At 35.3% G+C, this 17,750-nt stretch overlaps 1 protein-coding gene across 7 annotated transcripts in view; it reads right to left on the reverse strand.

Moving 5' to 3' along the window:
* Window positions 1-215: 215 nt before the first annotated feature.
* Window positions 216-17,750, reverse strand: part of PTBP2 (polypyrimidine tract binding protein 2) — a 42,972-nt gene continuing 25,437 nt past the window's right edge. For 2 of the 7 annotated variants that reach the window (XM_079314297.1, XM_079314293.1), the window contains 9 exons: window positions 16,310-16,474; window positions 16,123-16,233; window positions 10,719-10,914; window positions 6,494-6,648; window positions 5,048-5,081; window positions 4,490-4,582; window positions 3,897-4,113; window positions 3,721-3,798; window positions 216-3,582 (listed from right to left, as the gene is read on the reverse strand). In XM_079314297.1, coding sequence (XP_079170423.1) covers window positions 3,453-3,582; window positions 3,721-3,798; window positions 3,897-4,113; window positions 4,490-4,582; window positions 5,048-5,081; window positions 6,494-6,648; window positions 10,719-10,914; window positions 16,123-16,233; window positions 16,310-16,474 — 1,179 coding nt within the window. In that variant the 3' untranslated portion in view covers window positions 216-3,452. Of the gene's footprint in view, window positions 3,586-3,720; window positions 3,799-3,896; window positions 4,114-4,489; window positions 4,583-5,047; window positions 5,082-6,493; window positions 6,649-10,718; window positions 10,915-16,122; window positions 16,234-16,309; window positions 16,475-17,750 lie in introns of all 7 variants that reach the window. The other 5 variants (XM_079314294.1, XM_079314298.1, XM_079314292.1 and 2 more) reach the window with 3 other exon arrangements.

Genomic DNA, 17,750 nt, shown 5'->3' on the forward strand with positions numbered 1-17,750 from the left:
TCATTTTTGCACTTCTCCAACCAATTTCATTGCTCCACCAGAGAAAAATGTAACGATTCACAAAGAAATAAAAATCAGCAACTGCTCTCTGACAAAACACCAGAATTATTTTAAAAATCTGAAACTGAGTTTGGAGAATCACCATGCCTATGGTAAAGTTTTACTAACAATCTGAAAACTCACATTCCATGGAGTGTAAGAAGTTATTCATGAACCTCATTTTTAGTAAAATTTTAATAAAAGTGATGCTTTTCACATTCTGAAGCGCTAAAAATACAGAAAATTATTTACATTTTATAACAACAAAAATGTACAAATTACTATACAAAATGCAGTACCATCTCATGAAAAAGAAGTTTTTGGAAGTTCTAGGAGTTAGGACATTACTAAGTCTCTATTTTCTGAAGAGATACCACTTTAAAGACTAAGTATCCATAACTGAACAGTGATTTTCTTCAGATTAATAAAAAATTCTTTCATTACGACTGTCATAATTTTGACTTATACAAATATAGCCTCAGAATAAAAGCTGCTGAATTTATAACAAGTCCAAGCCAATATATACTCTCCCTTGAGGTTTTTGCCACAGAAATTATCAAATTGAGAATAGAAACTTCTTTTTAAGGAAATAAAGCCTAGCAAGAAGTATGTAAGCTACCCTTTTATAAACCCCTATATTTGTACACAATGAGACTGCAGATGTTTACAGTTATTTCAAAATTACACATATGGCAATCACTGTATGCTATCTGATACACATTTTAGAGTGGAAATAATTCAGCACAAGCTGAACACGCAGAATGGCAAAATTCAAGTCACATTTCTAGTTGAAACACGCAAGCACATTCTGATACACAAAAGGAAATCTGACACACTTTTATTTTAGAAAAATATGGGACATCATATTGTACAGATGAAAAACGTAACAGAAAGCTCAGTCAGACCCTTAACTACTGCTTAAATCACTGGAAATAGTCACATCTGTGTGTTTGGGTGCTCGAGTTGTAAAAAGATGCTGATTCACAACCTCTGAGTATGTATGAATAGGATTCTACCAGCACTTCAGATTGGGTGATCACTGCAAAACCTGGAGTATAACTTAAATCATAGATTGGATGTAATTCTAATAAAATGCTTTTTATTTAATGTATTAAGACTAATGCAAGCCCCTACATTATACCATGACCTTCAAAAGCTGTTAGTTATTTACTGATCTGAAAGCCACCCAAAGGCAGACATCAGTTCACAAATATTCTGACATCAATGTATCTACAGTGGTTGTACTGGAAAAGTGACTGAAAATGCTCTGATTTGAACACTGACAGCTTTTACCAAATACTCCAGGATCATTCAGTTACTCTTAAATGGCAACTGTGTAAAATCCTATTTCTAATTGAAAGGGAAAAAACCCCCACAACAATCAGTTCAAAGTAATATAAAGTAAAACTACTGAAGTTCCCAGACTGTTCTAATATTCATTTGAACCCATGACTCTGAAAAGGTGAAGTTCTCAATGTATTCATGTATGGTCCACGGATCTCATCTGAAATCCTTCATTACTTTCACTCATGAGTGTACTTTATGATTAGTAGAAAATCTTTAGCAGACACAAAAAAAATGAAAGATGAAACTTGCAGCAAGAGAGCATGGCAAACCTGAGAGATCTATTAGTGCATAAATCTGCTTGAAAACTAAAAAGATAGAAAGAGAGAGCTAACAAACTACAATAAAAGTTATGTCTTTAAAGCAGTAAGTTGTAACAGGGTGGGAAATGTTTAATTTGCACATATGCCTGCAAAGGGGTCACTATCTGAAATAAAGAGTTGGTATTTTTCACAGCATCAGATTTATGGTAAAAAGCCATGAATAGCAGTTTTTGATATTATGCTTTTCCCACCCTGGTGAGAATAAACATGAATTTAGAAGCACAGTAGAAGTGAAAAACAAAGAAGAGGAGAGATAGAAAGCAGCAGAGAAAGACAGAAAAGGTGAATACAGAGCTACAGAAGTGTTTATTGAGCATGCTACAGAGGTAAGCAGAGTACACACAAAATGAAATTAAACAACCATCAAACCTCCCAACTTTGTTAGAAAATTAATTTTTAATTGTGCCACTTCCAAACTATACTGAATTTTACAATTCTAAAGATGTAAAAACTCAACTAATAGAAAATATACATGACCTTTCTTTTTTCTACATAGATAACAGAATCTATGAATCTTGAAACTAAGTACATCAATTTCAAAAAGTATTGGTCATTTAAACAGAATCAAGGTAACAGTTCAGACTGTCAGTGAACTGCTTTTAAATTAACTGGATCTGCAGATTCTGAGCCATGTTTATAGTAAAGTCAGATCAATTTCTAAATACAAAATATTTTGAAGAGATTTATTAAAACTGAATATTACAATGCAAGGTAAATTAAGACTAAAGGCACATAAACTTTGGTCCCACCTGGTTGTCAGTTTTAGAAAACTGCCACAAAATTTCCTGCAAGCATTTGCAGCAAACTTTCTTCATCATTGAAAAATACATGCACCGTTTCCTGAACTAGCTTGACCAGTCTGTACATGCTCAGAAATCCACAACCATATTCCATATCTTAATTACAAACTAAAGATGGCAATATATATTGAAATGCACATAAGTCATGTCAACTTCAAAAACATCTACGAAAAATATTCAGCCACAAACAAGACGTTACTTAGTGCTGACATTTATATGATACATCCCACAAGAGTGTGTACAAAAAGGTTAAGATTCCACAATGCTTTTCACGTAGGGCTCAAAGTCACAGAAGTCACTTTTTGTCCTTTAAGAAATTAATATTCTGTACCTTGTTAATTTTAACTAATGCCTACATTCATAACTGAATCTAGACCAGAACAATGAAATATAAAAGGCCTTTTTTAAAAAAAGAACACAAAGCAAAAAGTAGCAAAAATCAAATAAAATACTTTTTCAGCATAATGCATCTTATCCAATTAAAAAGAAAAAATAAGTGACAAGCCAGCAGATAAAGCAATCTATCAAGCAGGAGAAAAAACTTAACCTTTTTACACACCCCTGCCTAAACATATTTAAATTATCATGTAACAATGTGCCCCAGACAACCAAATTTGCTTTTTACTAGTTATGCAATTCCAGCAGTACTAATTTTCCTTTTTAAGGCACGTACGTCAACTAAGTTGAAAAAATGTGGTATTAACTTGAAATCTTTTAAACAAAACAATGGTTTACCTAAACAACAGTTGAACAGTTGAAAAGCAGTTAATACCACTGCCTTTTTCTTTTTTCTTTTTTTTTTCTTTATTTTTAAAACAATTGAGGAATGATAACAGCATGAAAAAAAAAATTTAACAGAAGACAAACTCTGGTCCCCACTTTCCTGAACAGTCAAAAGGTGACAACACCAAACAATGCAATACACCTTCATTCTCTATCTGCCTTTTTAAATAGTTGACTTAGAGAAAGAAACTCTCAGATGGTGACTTTCTCCCAGATTGTAATTGTGAAGATCAATCAAAGCCTGAATAGCTTCTTCTACTGTTGACATCTGAAGAAGGGCCATCTTGTGATCTCTTCTGAAACAAAATAATGGAATTAGGAACTTGAACACTACAGGAGTTGCTCCTAATGTTTGCTATCTGATATGCACTTTCTCTTAAGATGTGCTGCAAAACTCTTTTTTTAGTGCTATGTGCAGAACAGGTACTTACTGAAAAAATTTAAACGCTTTCACAGTGCCTCCAGTGTTAGCAAACAATGTGCGTAGATCCTCTTCTGCTACTGAGGGTCTACAGACAGGAAGAAAATAAGCATAAGCAGGAAACCATTAGTTCAGTGTGCTGTGATTCCCATAAATATTATCAGCTCAGTAACAGTGAACACTTACGGAATATTGGACAGGTGAAGTGTTGCAGAAGGAGGGAATATATTTTGAAAGTTTTTTGAACCAGGTTTCTTGAAGCGGTGCAAAGGCGAATTACCAAAATCTTTAGTCAGCCCTTGGTCATCAAGTCCCTCTCGAGGTAGTTGTACTGTCTGATGTTTAGAAAGGGTAACCCGAATAATCTTTCCGTACATTTTTTGTCCATTAAGATGGCTCATGGCTGAAAAAGACAAGTTTACTCAATTGAGTGCTACTTTTCAATAGCTTGTGGTACATGACACAAGCAAAGAAGATAAACACTCAAGCAAATCAAAGGGTCAGACTGGAATCAAGAACTAGGTCTGCAGACTCTTTGTCAATATTTAATTTTATTTAAGGATCATCATATTTGATTCAGCTGTTGAATACATTTAGGGTATTCATTTAGGTGCAGACTTTCTGGAACACAAGTGCATGCAAAAAGATTTTGGATCTGGTGGATAACCAGGATAAGAGACAGATTGACAAATATAAACACATCTAGTTCACCTGATCTTACAAAGCCTAATTTCCAAGTACTTAGACTAATGGGAATATAAACAGAAAACTAATCTTACCCAGCTGTGACTGGTTTCCATCAGCCATCTGTATAAGAGCACTATCTTTCTTATTGTATAAAATCTTCACACGCTGCACATCACCATAAACACCTTTTCAAAGTCAAAAGTAACCCAAAAGAAAAAGTTCATTTTAAAGCCAGCCACCTAAGTCACATATTTTGACATATCAATGGAACATTCAGACAGCAACAAGATCACTCACTCAAACTCAACACACTCACAAATGAATAAAGGAGATAAAGATTTTGAATAGTGAATTTTGAAAAGAATAATTTCTGATAAACCCTCAAAGCTATGTGAATGATATAAAATTAAAGACCATGCAAAATATATTAGCATGCATTAAAAGAAAATCTGTGTCTATGGAGAGATTTAAACAGCAAAAGAAAAATAGCAAAAGATTTACTATTCAACTTTAAGCCAAAGTGCTAGCTACAAATAAGAATTAAGGTGAAACAAACAAAAAAAAAACTAAAAAAAAAAAAAACAACCAAACAAAAACCATAAAAACAAAATCAAATCAATAATAAAAGTATAGTGCTAACAATAACATACCGAAGAGGGTAAACAGACTTTGGGGCGTAACCATCTTTAGAAGGAGAGAAGAGCAAGCAGCGTAAGACAAGAAGAGAGAAGAGTCGAGGAAGAGCGGAGATGAACAGATCATCCATAACGAAGGGTGGATCCCGCAGAATGGTGAGGTGGTCATGGATCATGGTTTCAAGGCGGTTAATTGGGGCAAGTTGGTCCGAGGAACATTTTGTTCAAGCACAGAAGCATGAACATAGGGAATGAAGACAGGGAACGAAGACAAAGACGAGGAGAAGGGTAAGACAGGGAAGGGCATGGGAATTTGGGGAAAGACAAGGAAAGGGAAGTTGAACACACAGGGAAGAGGATGAAATGGGGGAGGGAATACAGCAATGCAGAAGAAAAAAAAAATAAGGAAGTGGGGAACAAAAAAAAAATAAAATATAGGTCAGTACATAGGAAATGCAGGAATTTGGTCAGAAAATGGTTGGTTTATGTACTGTACAAGAAAAACTGAGTAAAATGTAGTCACCCAAGACAAATATGGGTAAAGTACATTCATATCAAGAGTAAACTACAGCATTTCATCTCAACATGAAAATAAATTAAAAAAAGCATGCAATAGAAATTTTAAAATTTAAACTTTAACTGCGTAAGCATGGCTGGTTATGAAATGCAGGCAAAATATCTTTCAAAATGGCACTCTGATCTAAAACATTTTAACATGCAAGACTGTGGATGACAAAATAGTGCTAGATGATAAAAAAAGCATAATGATTTACAGTGACAGAGGCCAGTTAAAAATGGAACAGCTAGACTGATACAAACTTCCCACATTTCATACCAGCTTTCACAGCCATCAAAATAAATGTAAAGGACAGTAAAAATGCAAAACTAAATTAATCCCTTCAGATTTCAGAGTAAGCAAGAAAGATACAGTTAAGGTGAAAATGCTTTGCCACTACTTTTATTTTTTTAAAGACAAATGAGTAACTGCAAAGAAAAAAAAATTACTAAGAGAGACTGGAAGAGTGCCTCGTCAAGATCTTTGGGAGAACCTTCAAAGAAAAATGTGTTAGAGTAGTTTACATAAATTAAGACTCAAAAATGTGAGATACAAGCATGAAATGAAACAGCAAACAATTAGAAACAAAACACAAATTCTAGTTTACATGGTTACAGTTACAAAAGAAAGAACAGGTGGTATTCAAATATGTAGTTACCAAATTTTTCTTAGAAAAAATAGGTAGCTGACTGTCAAAGGATATTTTAAGTTGTTAGCTACCTAGGAAAAAATGTATTTAACAGAATCTTTAAAATAAATTTTGGAGATTATTAAAAAAACAGCAAAAACACTTTGAGCTTAAAATCCAAATGTAAGAAGCCAAATGCAAAGAAATTATAAAATACTGACAAATGAAATGTGACTAAAGAGGGGGGGGAAAAAAAAAGTAAAATTGTTTCACTTACCTCTTCATTTAAATTGCTAACCAGGAGGACTGTATTGGCACCAGCTGAAACTCCAGGCATTCCCACACGGCCAGCAGCAGCAGCTGCAGCTGCAGCAGCAGCATTTGGAATAGCCAAAGGACTCAGAGCTCCTGGAACAGCTGCAACAGGAAGCCCTAATTTTAAAATAAAGCATATTTTACGAAACACACACAAGTCGTTTTAGAAAAAAGTTTCTACATCAGTATCAGTCCTGCACACACCGCTCTACACAGCAGACAATCCCACGGTAAAGTCATCCAACAGGTGGTGAAATGGGTTGGTAAATTAAGGTAAGAGAAATGTAGAAATTGTTTTTCAGATCAAGTCTGCAAAGTTATGAAGTATAAGAAGTACTTTCTATTCAAATGACCATTATTGTGCAGCAAACCTGTTTCCACTGCACTCCAAAATGTTTGAAGTGTCTAGTTCATCAAGATGGTCTAAAGTAAACGTTGATTAATCAGTAAGAATAAACACTAATTGTGCTCTCTGCATCATTACATCCTTATTTCCCATCATCATTTGCGAGACATTCCTCACTCCAACTTGCTGCTTGACTAAGTACCCAACAGTGCAGCTGGCCACATGCTTCCGTATCTCACAACCTGAGCGTAATGAGGTGGGGAGGCAACTCCAAAATTCAGGATTCAGCATGCTCTGTGTAATTCAGTCATCTGAAGAAGCATGTTACCCTCAGCTAAAGCTTCAGCTGTGCTTTTACATTTTCTTCTTCAAGGAAGCCTGGAGCCCACAGAGAAAGGCTGGTTTTGTCTGCTCCAGTCACTGGGGTATGAGTTGAGTGTGCTACTCCCAGGATTCATGAAAGGTTCTTGTGATACATATGCACTACACAGAGTTTATATAGGAACAGCTTTATCCTATTTTATCAACATTGTATTTGCACATCATGCAGGCTTTGGTAAAAGAACACTGATATATCAAAATACTTTTCCAGTATGTAAGTAAGGCATGACAGATCCCCACCTGAAGGGAATACAACTTATTTTATACTAGGTCAATAGCAATCACTTAAGTTTTAGAAAATGTCAAGCTACCAGGTCTTACTAGAGCCTATCCAGTCTTCTGATATGTCTAGACATCTCTCCCTAACCTTAGAAACTTTAAGCCAGTCCTGTAATTTTAGGAATAAAGGAATCTAAAGAAGACTAGTGAAGTTTTTATGGTTCCTTCCATAGCTGGGCAGAGCACAGCCAAGTAACTCATATTTCAAAAAGCAAAATCCTTCACAGCATCAGACTCTCCCAAGGACATTCTTTGGTCCCACTGAAGAAGTTAAAAAACAATGATTAATTAAACACCATTCCTATAAAAGTATTTTCAATTATTTTCCTTCAAAATGTCATCAGGAATCTCAAAAAGAACGCCACAGGTCCATCTCGTGGTATTTTTGAGCATGCAAAAGAACTTGAAGAACACACTAAACTCAAAATGGAGTTCCATTCTCTCATGGGGAAATGTGCCCTCTAAGAATCACATGTGAATAAGGCACAGCATATGCTGAAGACATCTTTATCAACATTACAAAAGAAATTCTGTATCAAACCGAAGGAAATAAATATTAAGATTAAAAGAATTAGGAGGAAGGCTGCTGTTATCATTCTGCCATACTTAACATATCAAAGTTTGCCAGCCTCCATGACTCCGAACTTTTAAGTCTTCCCACCCTTCTTTTGAGTATCTCAATAAAGGCAGATATAAATTGCATGCACAAGCATCCATTCTTTTTTTTAATTTTCCTATTCTTTGTCCTCTTATTTATATAATTTATATTCTGTGCCTTTTTACACAGTAAGCAGCCCAGAATGAGAATCCTGTTCTTCCATACCCAAACAAGCACCATTCCCATCTTGACAATCATCCTAATCACTAAGGCACCAACAGCCTTAGAGACTTTTGTAAAATTTTTCAGCTGTAGAACTCAAATTCTGTAAAAACAGCAAAAAGGCAACTTGAAAAAAAGAACAACAAAATCCCTGTACTAACCATCCCCATTTGACAGAGCATGAAGAGTTAACAATATACCAAGCTCACCCAACTGGCCACTAGCAGAGTTAGAAAATGCACCCAGCTCCCTTAAGACTCTTTTGAAACAATTACTCTTTTTACACAAGAAAAAGCCAACAGGATATAAAATCTCCACTGTTCATCAAAATAAACAGGACTGACTTCACCAATACTGTGAAAATGTTTCACAGCTGCAATGGAAGGCACTTAGGTAGTGTGCCTTATCTTTTTCTACTGCTTGGAAAAACAGTGCATGTATGGAGGTCCATCCAAGGAGTATAAATTAGAATATTTAATTAGTTATTGTGACTGTCATCTTCATAATGTTTTTAGAAATTATTTTCAATATACACAAAATAATGAGTGATTAAAATAAAAATGTTAGAAAACTATGTAGTTTTGCAGACAAAAAATCAGAAGTATCTAAGTAACTTTCAGATCTAAAGTAGTAGATCATAAAGTCCACTAAAGCCTCTTGGACAACTGCAGAAAGTACAGTAATCCCAATTAAATACATCCACACTAATGCAGTGATGCAAGCATCTACAGAGTGTGATTTCACCAAGCCAAGCAAATGAAACCTGTTAATTTGATGCATACTGTAAGTACTGTCTACAAAGAAAGACATTAGTAAGCCTGAGACTAGAAATCAACTTCTCAGGATTCAGGAAAATGTCACATCTGGAGTTATATAAGTAACTGCATTTGGCATTGTTTCATAACTCATGAATCTTTATACTCTCCTCTCCTAAATCCCTAATATTGTGGATCTCATTAATAAGCAGCTTTGCTTTTGTCTTACTACTCATACTGCAGCCCTGTGTCTACCTTCTAGTCATTACAGGCTGACAAAAGAATTACTAATTGCCTCAAGGGTGTTCCTACAGCACTCATCTCTATGGTGTCAAACTTCTACATGAACACTCATCCACCTTCCCAACTGAAGCACGAAATGAGAGATTTCAATTTTTAAATTATGGGAAGTTAAAGGAAAATAAAGAAAAAGCTTTAGATAGCTTTTTCCTGAGACTAGATTCTTACAGTATTTTTTACTGCCCAAAACTTTTGCTGTACCTGCAAGTGATACTGGAAATGTAAAGTCAAGTGCTCTAGAATTTGGGGGGATTGGCTTTGTGTGTACTTTACAATTAGATATGAAATGTATCCTTCAAATAACCTGATTTCAGAGAAGAGGAAAATCCAGTGCAATATTTGGTAGCCCTAGGTACAGTAATTACCTCTTCCTGGGCTCACATCATTCACTAAGTGCCTTCTATCTTTCATAATAGAGAGCAGAGACCCCTCTTTCCTACATTAACTCAAACTTACTGCAGTTTGCAGACTGCACAAAAAACCATGAGATCTATGTTGTTCTTCTGTTTTCTTCAGAAGAAAAATGGGAAATTACAAAAGAAAAAAAATAAGAAGACTAAGTGGGAAGAACAATGATCACAACATAATATATCAGCTTTTATAAAAGTAATGATTCTATATTTGAGTGCCATTACATTTTAAAGAGTGAAAGGTATTCTCACCAAAAAACAATTTGACAGGAGTAGGAGTATGCATTGATTATTTTGGTAATAGTCAGAAGATAGATATATCTTCACCCTTCTCAGATCATTTCACCAACTTCTGACAAACTCAAAGGCTGACAGGATATATAGAACTCATAGAAGACCACTAAAAGTGCAACTACAGGTTGCTTTTTTTCTCTTTGATTCACAGAAACTACAGGTAGCACCATAAGGTTTGGGTATTTTAAGCAAAGAGCATAATCTTTCCTCTGAAGGAAACCAGTAAAATGTTAGTTTCATAATCTGATATTACAAATAACCATCAGCATAAAGAAATCATACAGTTAAGTCTCTTACAAACTAAGTGGGAAGGTGGGCAAGGGGGACACAGACAGGAACTTATGAAAGAGGGAAGGACAGATTTTGTGATACAAGCTGAACCAACCTTTTTCTAATACTTTGTGCATTTGTCATTTTGTCATGCAAGTTTTCATTCATTTTTTGCAGTACTTCTGAAGACAATATAATTATGTTACTGCAATTCAGACCACAATATAGACTGAACCCTGAAGGGCCTTTGGAGACTACTGTAATTTGTTAGAAGGATTAATGAATATTTTCATGAAGTGGCTTTGCAGTACAAAAGAATGTCAACACCATACCTAGAAGAGAGGTCTCCTTTGCAAATGCTGCAGCAATAGCTGGGTCCAGCGTTGGCTGTCCATCACCAGATGGGAGGTCAGGACGAGTGTAGTCCCTGCTTTTATCGTTGTTGTACTTGACATTCAAATTCACCAATTTGGAAAAATCAATTCTTAGGGTACAGCAAGCATTATAAATATTTTGACCATCTAAGGCCTGAAAAAAAGATCACAGTTTATTTAAAAGAGACGTAATACCAGCTGGTTGCATAACGTTGGGGTTTTTGGTTATTTTATTGCAAACAAGGTCAGTGTATAGATATTTATCTGTCTTACTGTCTAGCTTAAAACCAATTGAAATGGATTAACCTATCAACATGACTCCAGGAAGTTTGATGTTCCCTTCTTACCTGAAAGCTGGTTTTATGCACCAAAGTGGCAAAGGACATTTTAACAGTGTCCAACTTAAATTTTGTCTGTTGAATACAGCTAATTAACCTGCATTCCATAGCACAGCTTAAATTCAGACATAATACCAAATATATTTCTCATGGAAAAAAAAAAAAAATAAATCAAGAATCTTTCATGGAAAGCCATGAGGAAAAAAAACCCTAGACTTAACTACCATGTTAGACAGCTATCTGTTAAGGTGTAATATATACATTATTCCTGCATGCTTTCCTTCTCTCCTTAAAGATAATTAGTGCCAAAACTGAGAGGAAACCAACTTTAACTGCTAACTTGATGATACTAACACCCTTTTTAGAAATCCCATTTTCACAGTTAATTGGTACTTATGAAAGAATGCCTATTAACATGATACATAGTAGTCTATGAAAACACTGAAAAAAAATCCAATATATATATTGTTGATACCTAGATTTGAGTCCCTTTACATTTTGAGTATATCTTCCTTTCCCTAAAAGCACTACCAGTTAAATATGAGAGACATAAAAATATGGAGACTTCTGCAACAAAGTTAGCTCAATTTTTAGGGAATGCTAGGAAGCAAAGATGCAGCTCATCTTAAAAATTAGCATCCAATCAAGTCATTATGTTAAATATAAAGCTACCATATATATATATTTATATATACATACACACACACACCAAAAAAAACCAAATAAAGCAAAATTTCAAATATACAAATCAGATCTTTTATTTCAATGTTTGAACTGAAATTTTAGACTGAAATGTACCACTTCTGGACCTGAGCTAGCTCTTGCAGTTAGCTGGGTTACATCTGCAGTGTACTTGCCAAAACATTCAGGTTTTGGGAGGGTTTACTATTTTGAGCTAAGCACTGCACACACCCTGTGTGCTGCTATTTTCACACACTGATGCATCTGGAAATTGAACATCTTGCAGACACCCCTGTGCTAGGCCTGGGCCAGCAAGGGAGTCCCCAGAAAATGTATTAATCACAGCTCACATCTCCAGGGCTCATGGAACCACTTAAAAGAACTACCACTACTTAGCAGTAAAAGAATATGTAAGTCAATATAATTGTTTTGCCATAGCTTGGAAGTTGTAAAAACATATGGAATGAAAAATCTACAGAAACTGGAAAATCTAAGCATTGTGTCAACAAACAATAATTAAAGAGAAACTCCTATGCTTAAAATTCAGCTTAAAAATGCTTCATACAATATTGCAAAAGCAAAATTCATTATCCTTATGCATAGAACACAAGCTTAACTAATTAATTCTATATTGCTGGAGTGGTGATGGGCACCACCATTACAGTACACACCATTTGCTAGCTCTTTCATACATAGTGACAAAGCAGAGCCCAAGACTGCTGTTGGTATTTAGGAAAAGAATATCACTTGAACACTTACACCTAAAGAAGTTTATATTGACAATCTGACATCACTTTTAGAAGACTTCCTACCTTCTAAAATCCACTAAGATATGGATTAAAGGAAGGACCAAATTATCCAGCCAGAGTTTACTTATTGTCAAATACAATGCCACTGCCCAGCAAGGAATACCCACTCCCATATGAAGAAAACAACTGTGAATGAGACAAAGGCTGGATGCTTTAGCTTTGTCCAAATCATAGGACCCATCAAGATTGATACTTTACCTCTGTGTGGAGTCTGCAGAAATACTGACTTGTGGCTTGCAGAAAGCTGCTAAGTTGATGGAAATATTTTAGACTTAAAAAGTAGCAAACCAAGATAGGTGTTTGTAGTTTCTGGAGTAGCCAATGTTTAATGGGAGCTATATAAGTAACTAAAACTTCTACTGAAACAGCAAAAGTTCCTCCTTCTGCCAAAATCAAAATGACCAAAAGAACATATAAAAGGTACTGCACAAGAGAAATCTTTTAGTTGAGAGACAAATGGGCTGAAAGAACATCCTGAACCAGAAATTAAGGAGATGCACTCCTAACAAGCACTGTAGTCAAACTCTAGGAAAATATTCAAGCACCAGAACCAAAATAAACGCTAACCCCAACCATCTCTATCAGTAGCATCATAAACCTCTAACAATGCAAGAAAGATTCTCACCAATCAGCACTTTCTTCCAGATTAACTGCTCACATCTAAAGTCACAAAAGTGAATTCAGTCTTCACCGAAGGAACCTATAATGACCCAACCTGATGAAACAAGTATCAGTGGAGCCACTATCTGTTTTTTCAGGAAACTAGTTTCTTACAAAACAAGCAGAGCAGCAATCAGGTTTTTCACTAGTTGCTCATTCAAATCACAAAAGAGATCCCACAGGGCTTCATATTGCACATTCTTGTTAGTGTCAGAACCTTCTCAGAACCTTCAAATGCATAGCATCTCTTCTTAGTACTTACATCAATTGAGTTTTTCAAATTGCTCTTTAACTTCCCTAACAAGTCTTCAATTTCTATTAAGCCCACATTCTGATTTCCTGTGAAGAGGGCCACCGGAAAATGAAATTTCCCCATTATCTTCTACAGTAACTTGGATGGGAAACAAATTGAAAACTTTTACTCCTTTACCATGTGTTTGATCTTGAATTCCATGCAACTCAGTTGTAGCCACGACATCATCTCGGTTCTACTTCCAGATGGATTTAAACTGAAGGGGTTTTTTTCCTATCACCTGACTGCTTCTTTCCTTCAGGCATTTTTCTTCTGGTAGCACTTCATGTTTTATCACAGTGGGTTAACCATAAGAACTGTATTTTACTCTATTTAGTTTGTGAGGGTAGTGGGGAAACCAAACTTTCCTTCTAATTTAGCATCCTTTAATAATAGTAGCTGGTACTATTCTTAACATTTTGTATATTTACACACAGAGTGGTTAAATAGAAAACTATAAACCTAAAACCATTTCAGTTTGACAGTAAGACCCCAACATCACTCTGACACTGCCTGTACATACAGGAGTCACTTATTCAATGAAGTTCAGTCATTCACACACAAGCTGCCACAAGTGAACAGGCACTCTAATCAAAACATGCAAAACTGGAGACACAAATACATGCTGGGTTTTTTTAAAGACCAACAGAGTCCCACAAGCTGATATCAGTTTGTCTGAAGTCAGCAACAGCAGGAGATACTTAGATTCCTTTCACACCTACATACTTCATCCTTTCATTTGTAACTTCTTCATAAGCTATTCCTAGAATTACACTGAATTTTCATATCACTACAGTCCATTTTGCAGATGTCATTTTTCCATTAAATTTCTTGATAATATACATGACTCAAATAACGAGGTCAAAAGATTTAATACCTGATGTCATACTTTGCATAAGAAAAGCACTTTAAAAGCAGCAGTAGCATCTACTACTGAAAAATGGCTTTCAAACACAAGTCAAGCCTGAACTACAACATTCTGTAACAAACACATTTAGCATCCAACCATATATCAAATATTTCAAATATAAATGTCTACAACTGATTTCTGCAGAACTTGTAGGTCACGTTCTAGCTTCTGTACTGCTATTTTTCACCTGCAAGGTCCATCCCATCCATAGAAATTCTTATGTAGTACAGTGATATATCTGCATCTCTCTCTACTCTGTGGCATTATCTAATATTTGATATTGTTTCAACTCTGAAAAAGAAATCCCTAATTTAAATTGTGCTTCAGATATACAAGTATTTCCAGACTGCTTTTCAGGAGTAGATTATCTTAAAGTGGACCACCATAAATCAAGCTGCAAATCGTCTCTTCTCTCGTTTTCCTCAGTAGCATGAAAACTTTTGCTCTGCTCCCTGAAAACATGTTTAATTTTTTGTGATTCCCAGTCTTGACATCTCACAGTTCTTTACTCAATGCCCAGTATTTCATTCGGTGATAGAGACAAAAATTACCTCCCTCCACCACTTAGCAAAGTCTTTACTTCAATACAGTCCACATTTTTTACAACAGAAAATTAAGCCTATTTTTGTCCTTCCTCTACTAAGAGGAAAATTTGCCAGCTTAGCCTGAGGTGTGAGCTTTTCACTTTAGTGAAGTTCTCAGCTGGTCTGTCATCTACAGGCAATAAGCACTTTCTATGCTGCCAAGCAACACTTAAGCAGCACATCAATTTTAATCAGCTTTCCTCAAACTCAGACTGTATGTGAAGGTTTGAAAATAGAAATTAATTCCATTTATCTCTTGCAAATTACAATAAAAATAATAATAATAAAAATCTCACCTTCCCCTTTGGTTCAACTTTTCTACTGCCACAAATGTGAACATATCCCATTCAATTAATTCAAACCATCTGGTCTAGATGATATGCTGTTGATCATTGCCATAATTTATCCATAGGCTCTCTCCTGCTATAATGAATATAACCAGTTACCTGTTCTTGCCTCTCCTACTCAGGATAGGAGAGTTTCCTATAAAACAAAAGCAAGATCCTGCTCACCCATCACTGCTGCAAAGCTTCTTCACAGTCTGGTCACATGAGTAAATTGTACTCTCTCTTCTGGGCATTTATGGTTACAAATAAGTTTAGATTTTTTTTTTTTAGGATACTATAACTGAATACTTTCATAAATCGGTAACTAACCCACAAATCACATCTCTGTATGCATGCTTGAAAGTACCTGCCAACAACAATCCAATAGGGTTACTAAATTTGCTGCTTTGTGTGAATTAATTGTGCATCATCATGACATCCTACATTCTTACTTCTGGCTGACATTTTTACTATTGCAGTCTTGCATATTAGTTCATCTCTGTACAGTCTTACCATAATATTTGTTCATACAAATGTCAAAAAATAGTTCAGACACAGTATCCATAAACACACTAGCATTAAACACTGATTTCACATGGTATAGTAACATATTACGTAATAACTTTCACTTTTTTTTTAATCCCAAAAAATTCACACAGATGGTGGAGGAATATGACACACTATGGCAGTACCCTAGATCAACATTTTACAAATGCTGAGAGTACAGGAAGATCTCTAGCCTTAAAAGAGAACTATACTTACTTGCTTTGCTTGCTGTGCGTTTACTGGATCACCAAACTGCAGTAAAGCTTGAAACTGGTTATTCTTTGTGAATGTGATTATCTTCAATACAGCACCAAATTTAGAGAATATCTGCCAAAAACATTGTACAGTTTTACACATCTGCTTCTCCCAATCATAGCTCAAGCCAAAGTGAAATTTGAGTTACCTGATGAAGAACATCCAGGGTTACTGGATAGTACATGTTGTCAATAATTATTCTAAGCACTGGACTCTGAGCTGGAGTCACTGCACTCTCACTAACAGTGGTCCCACTGATGGGAGCGTTTGATGCCTGCACAGCCGTCACTGCCTGAAGAACTGCTTGGGCCCGCTTAGAAAACATGACAGAAGAGAGACTTTCTTAATATTTCAAGATAATAGCTTGAGATTAATTAGAAGTATTACTATAGTTAACAAACACAGAGCTACAGACATAACACAACATTAAGGTCAACGTGGTCTGACTCTGTGAGAAGAGCCAACCAAAATAAAAACATCAGTTAATCCTTATGTCACATTAAGGAGGGGCTTCAAACAGCACCAATATCAACCTTTCTAGTAAAAAGCTTATTTTTCTACTAGTAAGGATAAAGAAAGTGAGGATTTTGTAGGTTCAAGATTCTTCCTTTACATGAAATAAAACTAAACAAGGCCACAAACCAACCAAGGAAAAACCCCAACCTTACAGAAAACTTATCTTACATTCAAAAGATTGTATCTCAGCTAACATTTTGCTGCCATTTTAATTATGTAGAAGACTCTAGCATGAAGGAAAAGGGCTAAATTAACACCTCCAAAGTTTTCAGTTTTAACATAATTAAGTAATACACAAGACTAACAAATGTCAGAAAGTGGTATCCAGGGAGGTAAACAAACTGGTGTCTGTTATCCACCCTCTTTTATAAAATGAAAAACAAAATCCTCTCCATACATAGGTTTTTTCTGTTTTTAAACACAAGCAGGATTTTAGAAATTCAAAAGGTAACCACGTGATGATAGCACAAAAACACACATCTATGTAACCACTTCCACTGCCAAAACTGACAGTATCAGAAATATTAGATGTCTTTTTCTGAGAAAGAAAAAGTACAGAAAAAAGGGTTTACATTTAATACTTTCATTACAGTTGCCTTATGGAGCAAAACAAAACAAAACAAGAGAGATAAGTGAGCATGCCGGGTAAAAATAATAACCATCCTATTAATGCATACTGCATAATTTAAAGCTATTAGAGATTACACAATTTCATCTCTCACAACTTACATGATATTCCTCATACTGAAACAAATCAATGATTAAGGAAAGTAGGGGGGAAAAAAAAAAAAAGACCTGGTGGACACCAGCTGGGAAAACAAAATTTACCTCTACATTTAATATTAATTACAGTAGCTGTGTAAAAATGTCTTTTGATTACACTTCTTTTCCCTAATGTATGAAACACACAACTTTCAAGATGGCCAGATACTTGGCTGAGTTGCATAGTTACTCCTACTCTTTCTATAAGCACTTATCAATTAAATGTCCTTATAGTGACTGGAAAAGTTTAAATTGTATAACCCAAAGAACTACAACCTTCAGTGTCACAAAATGGAACAATGGGATGTCAG

This window comes from Erithacus rubecula (genome assembly GCF_903797595.1).
Source record: "Erithacus rubecula genome assembly, chromosome: 10".
Taxonomy (NCBI): domain Eukaryota; kingdom Metazoa; phylum Chordata; class Aves; order Passeriformes; family Muscicapidae; genus Erithacus; species Erithacus rubecula.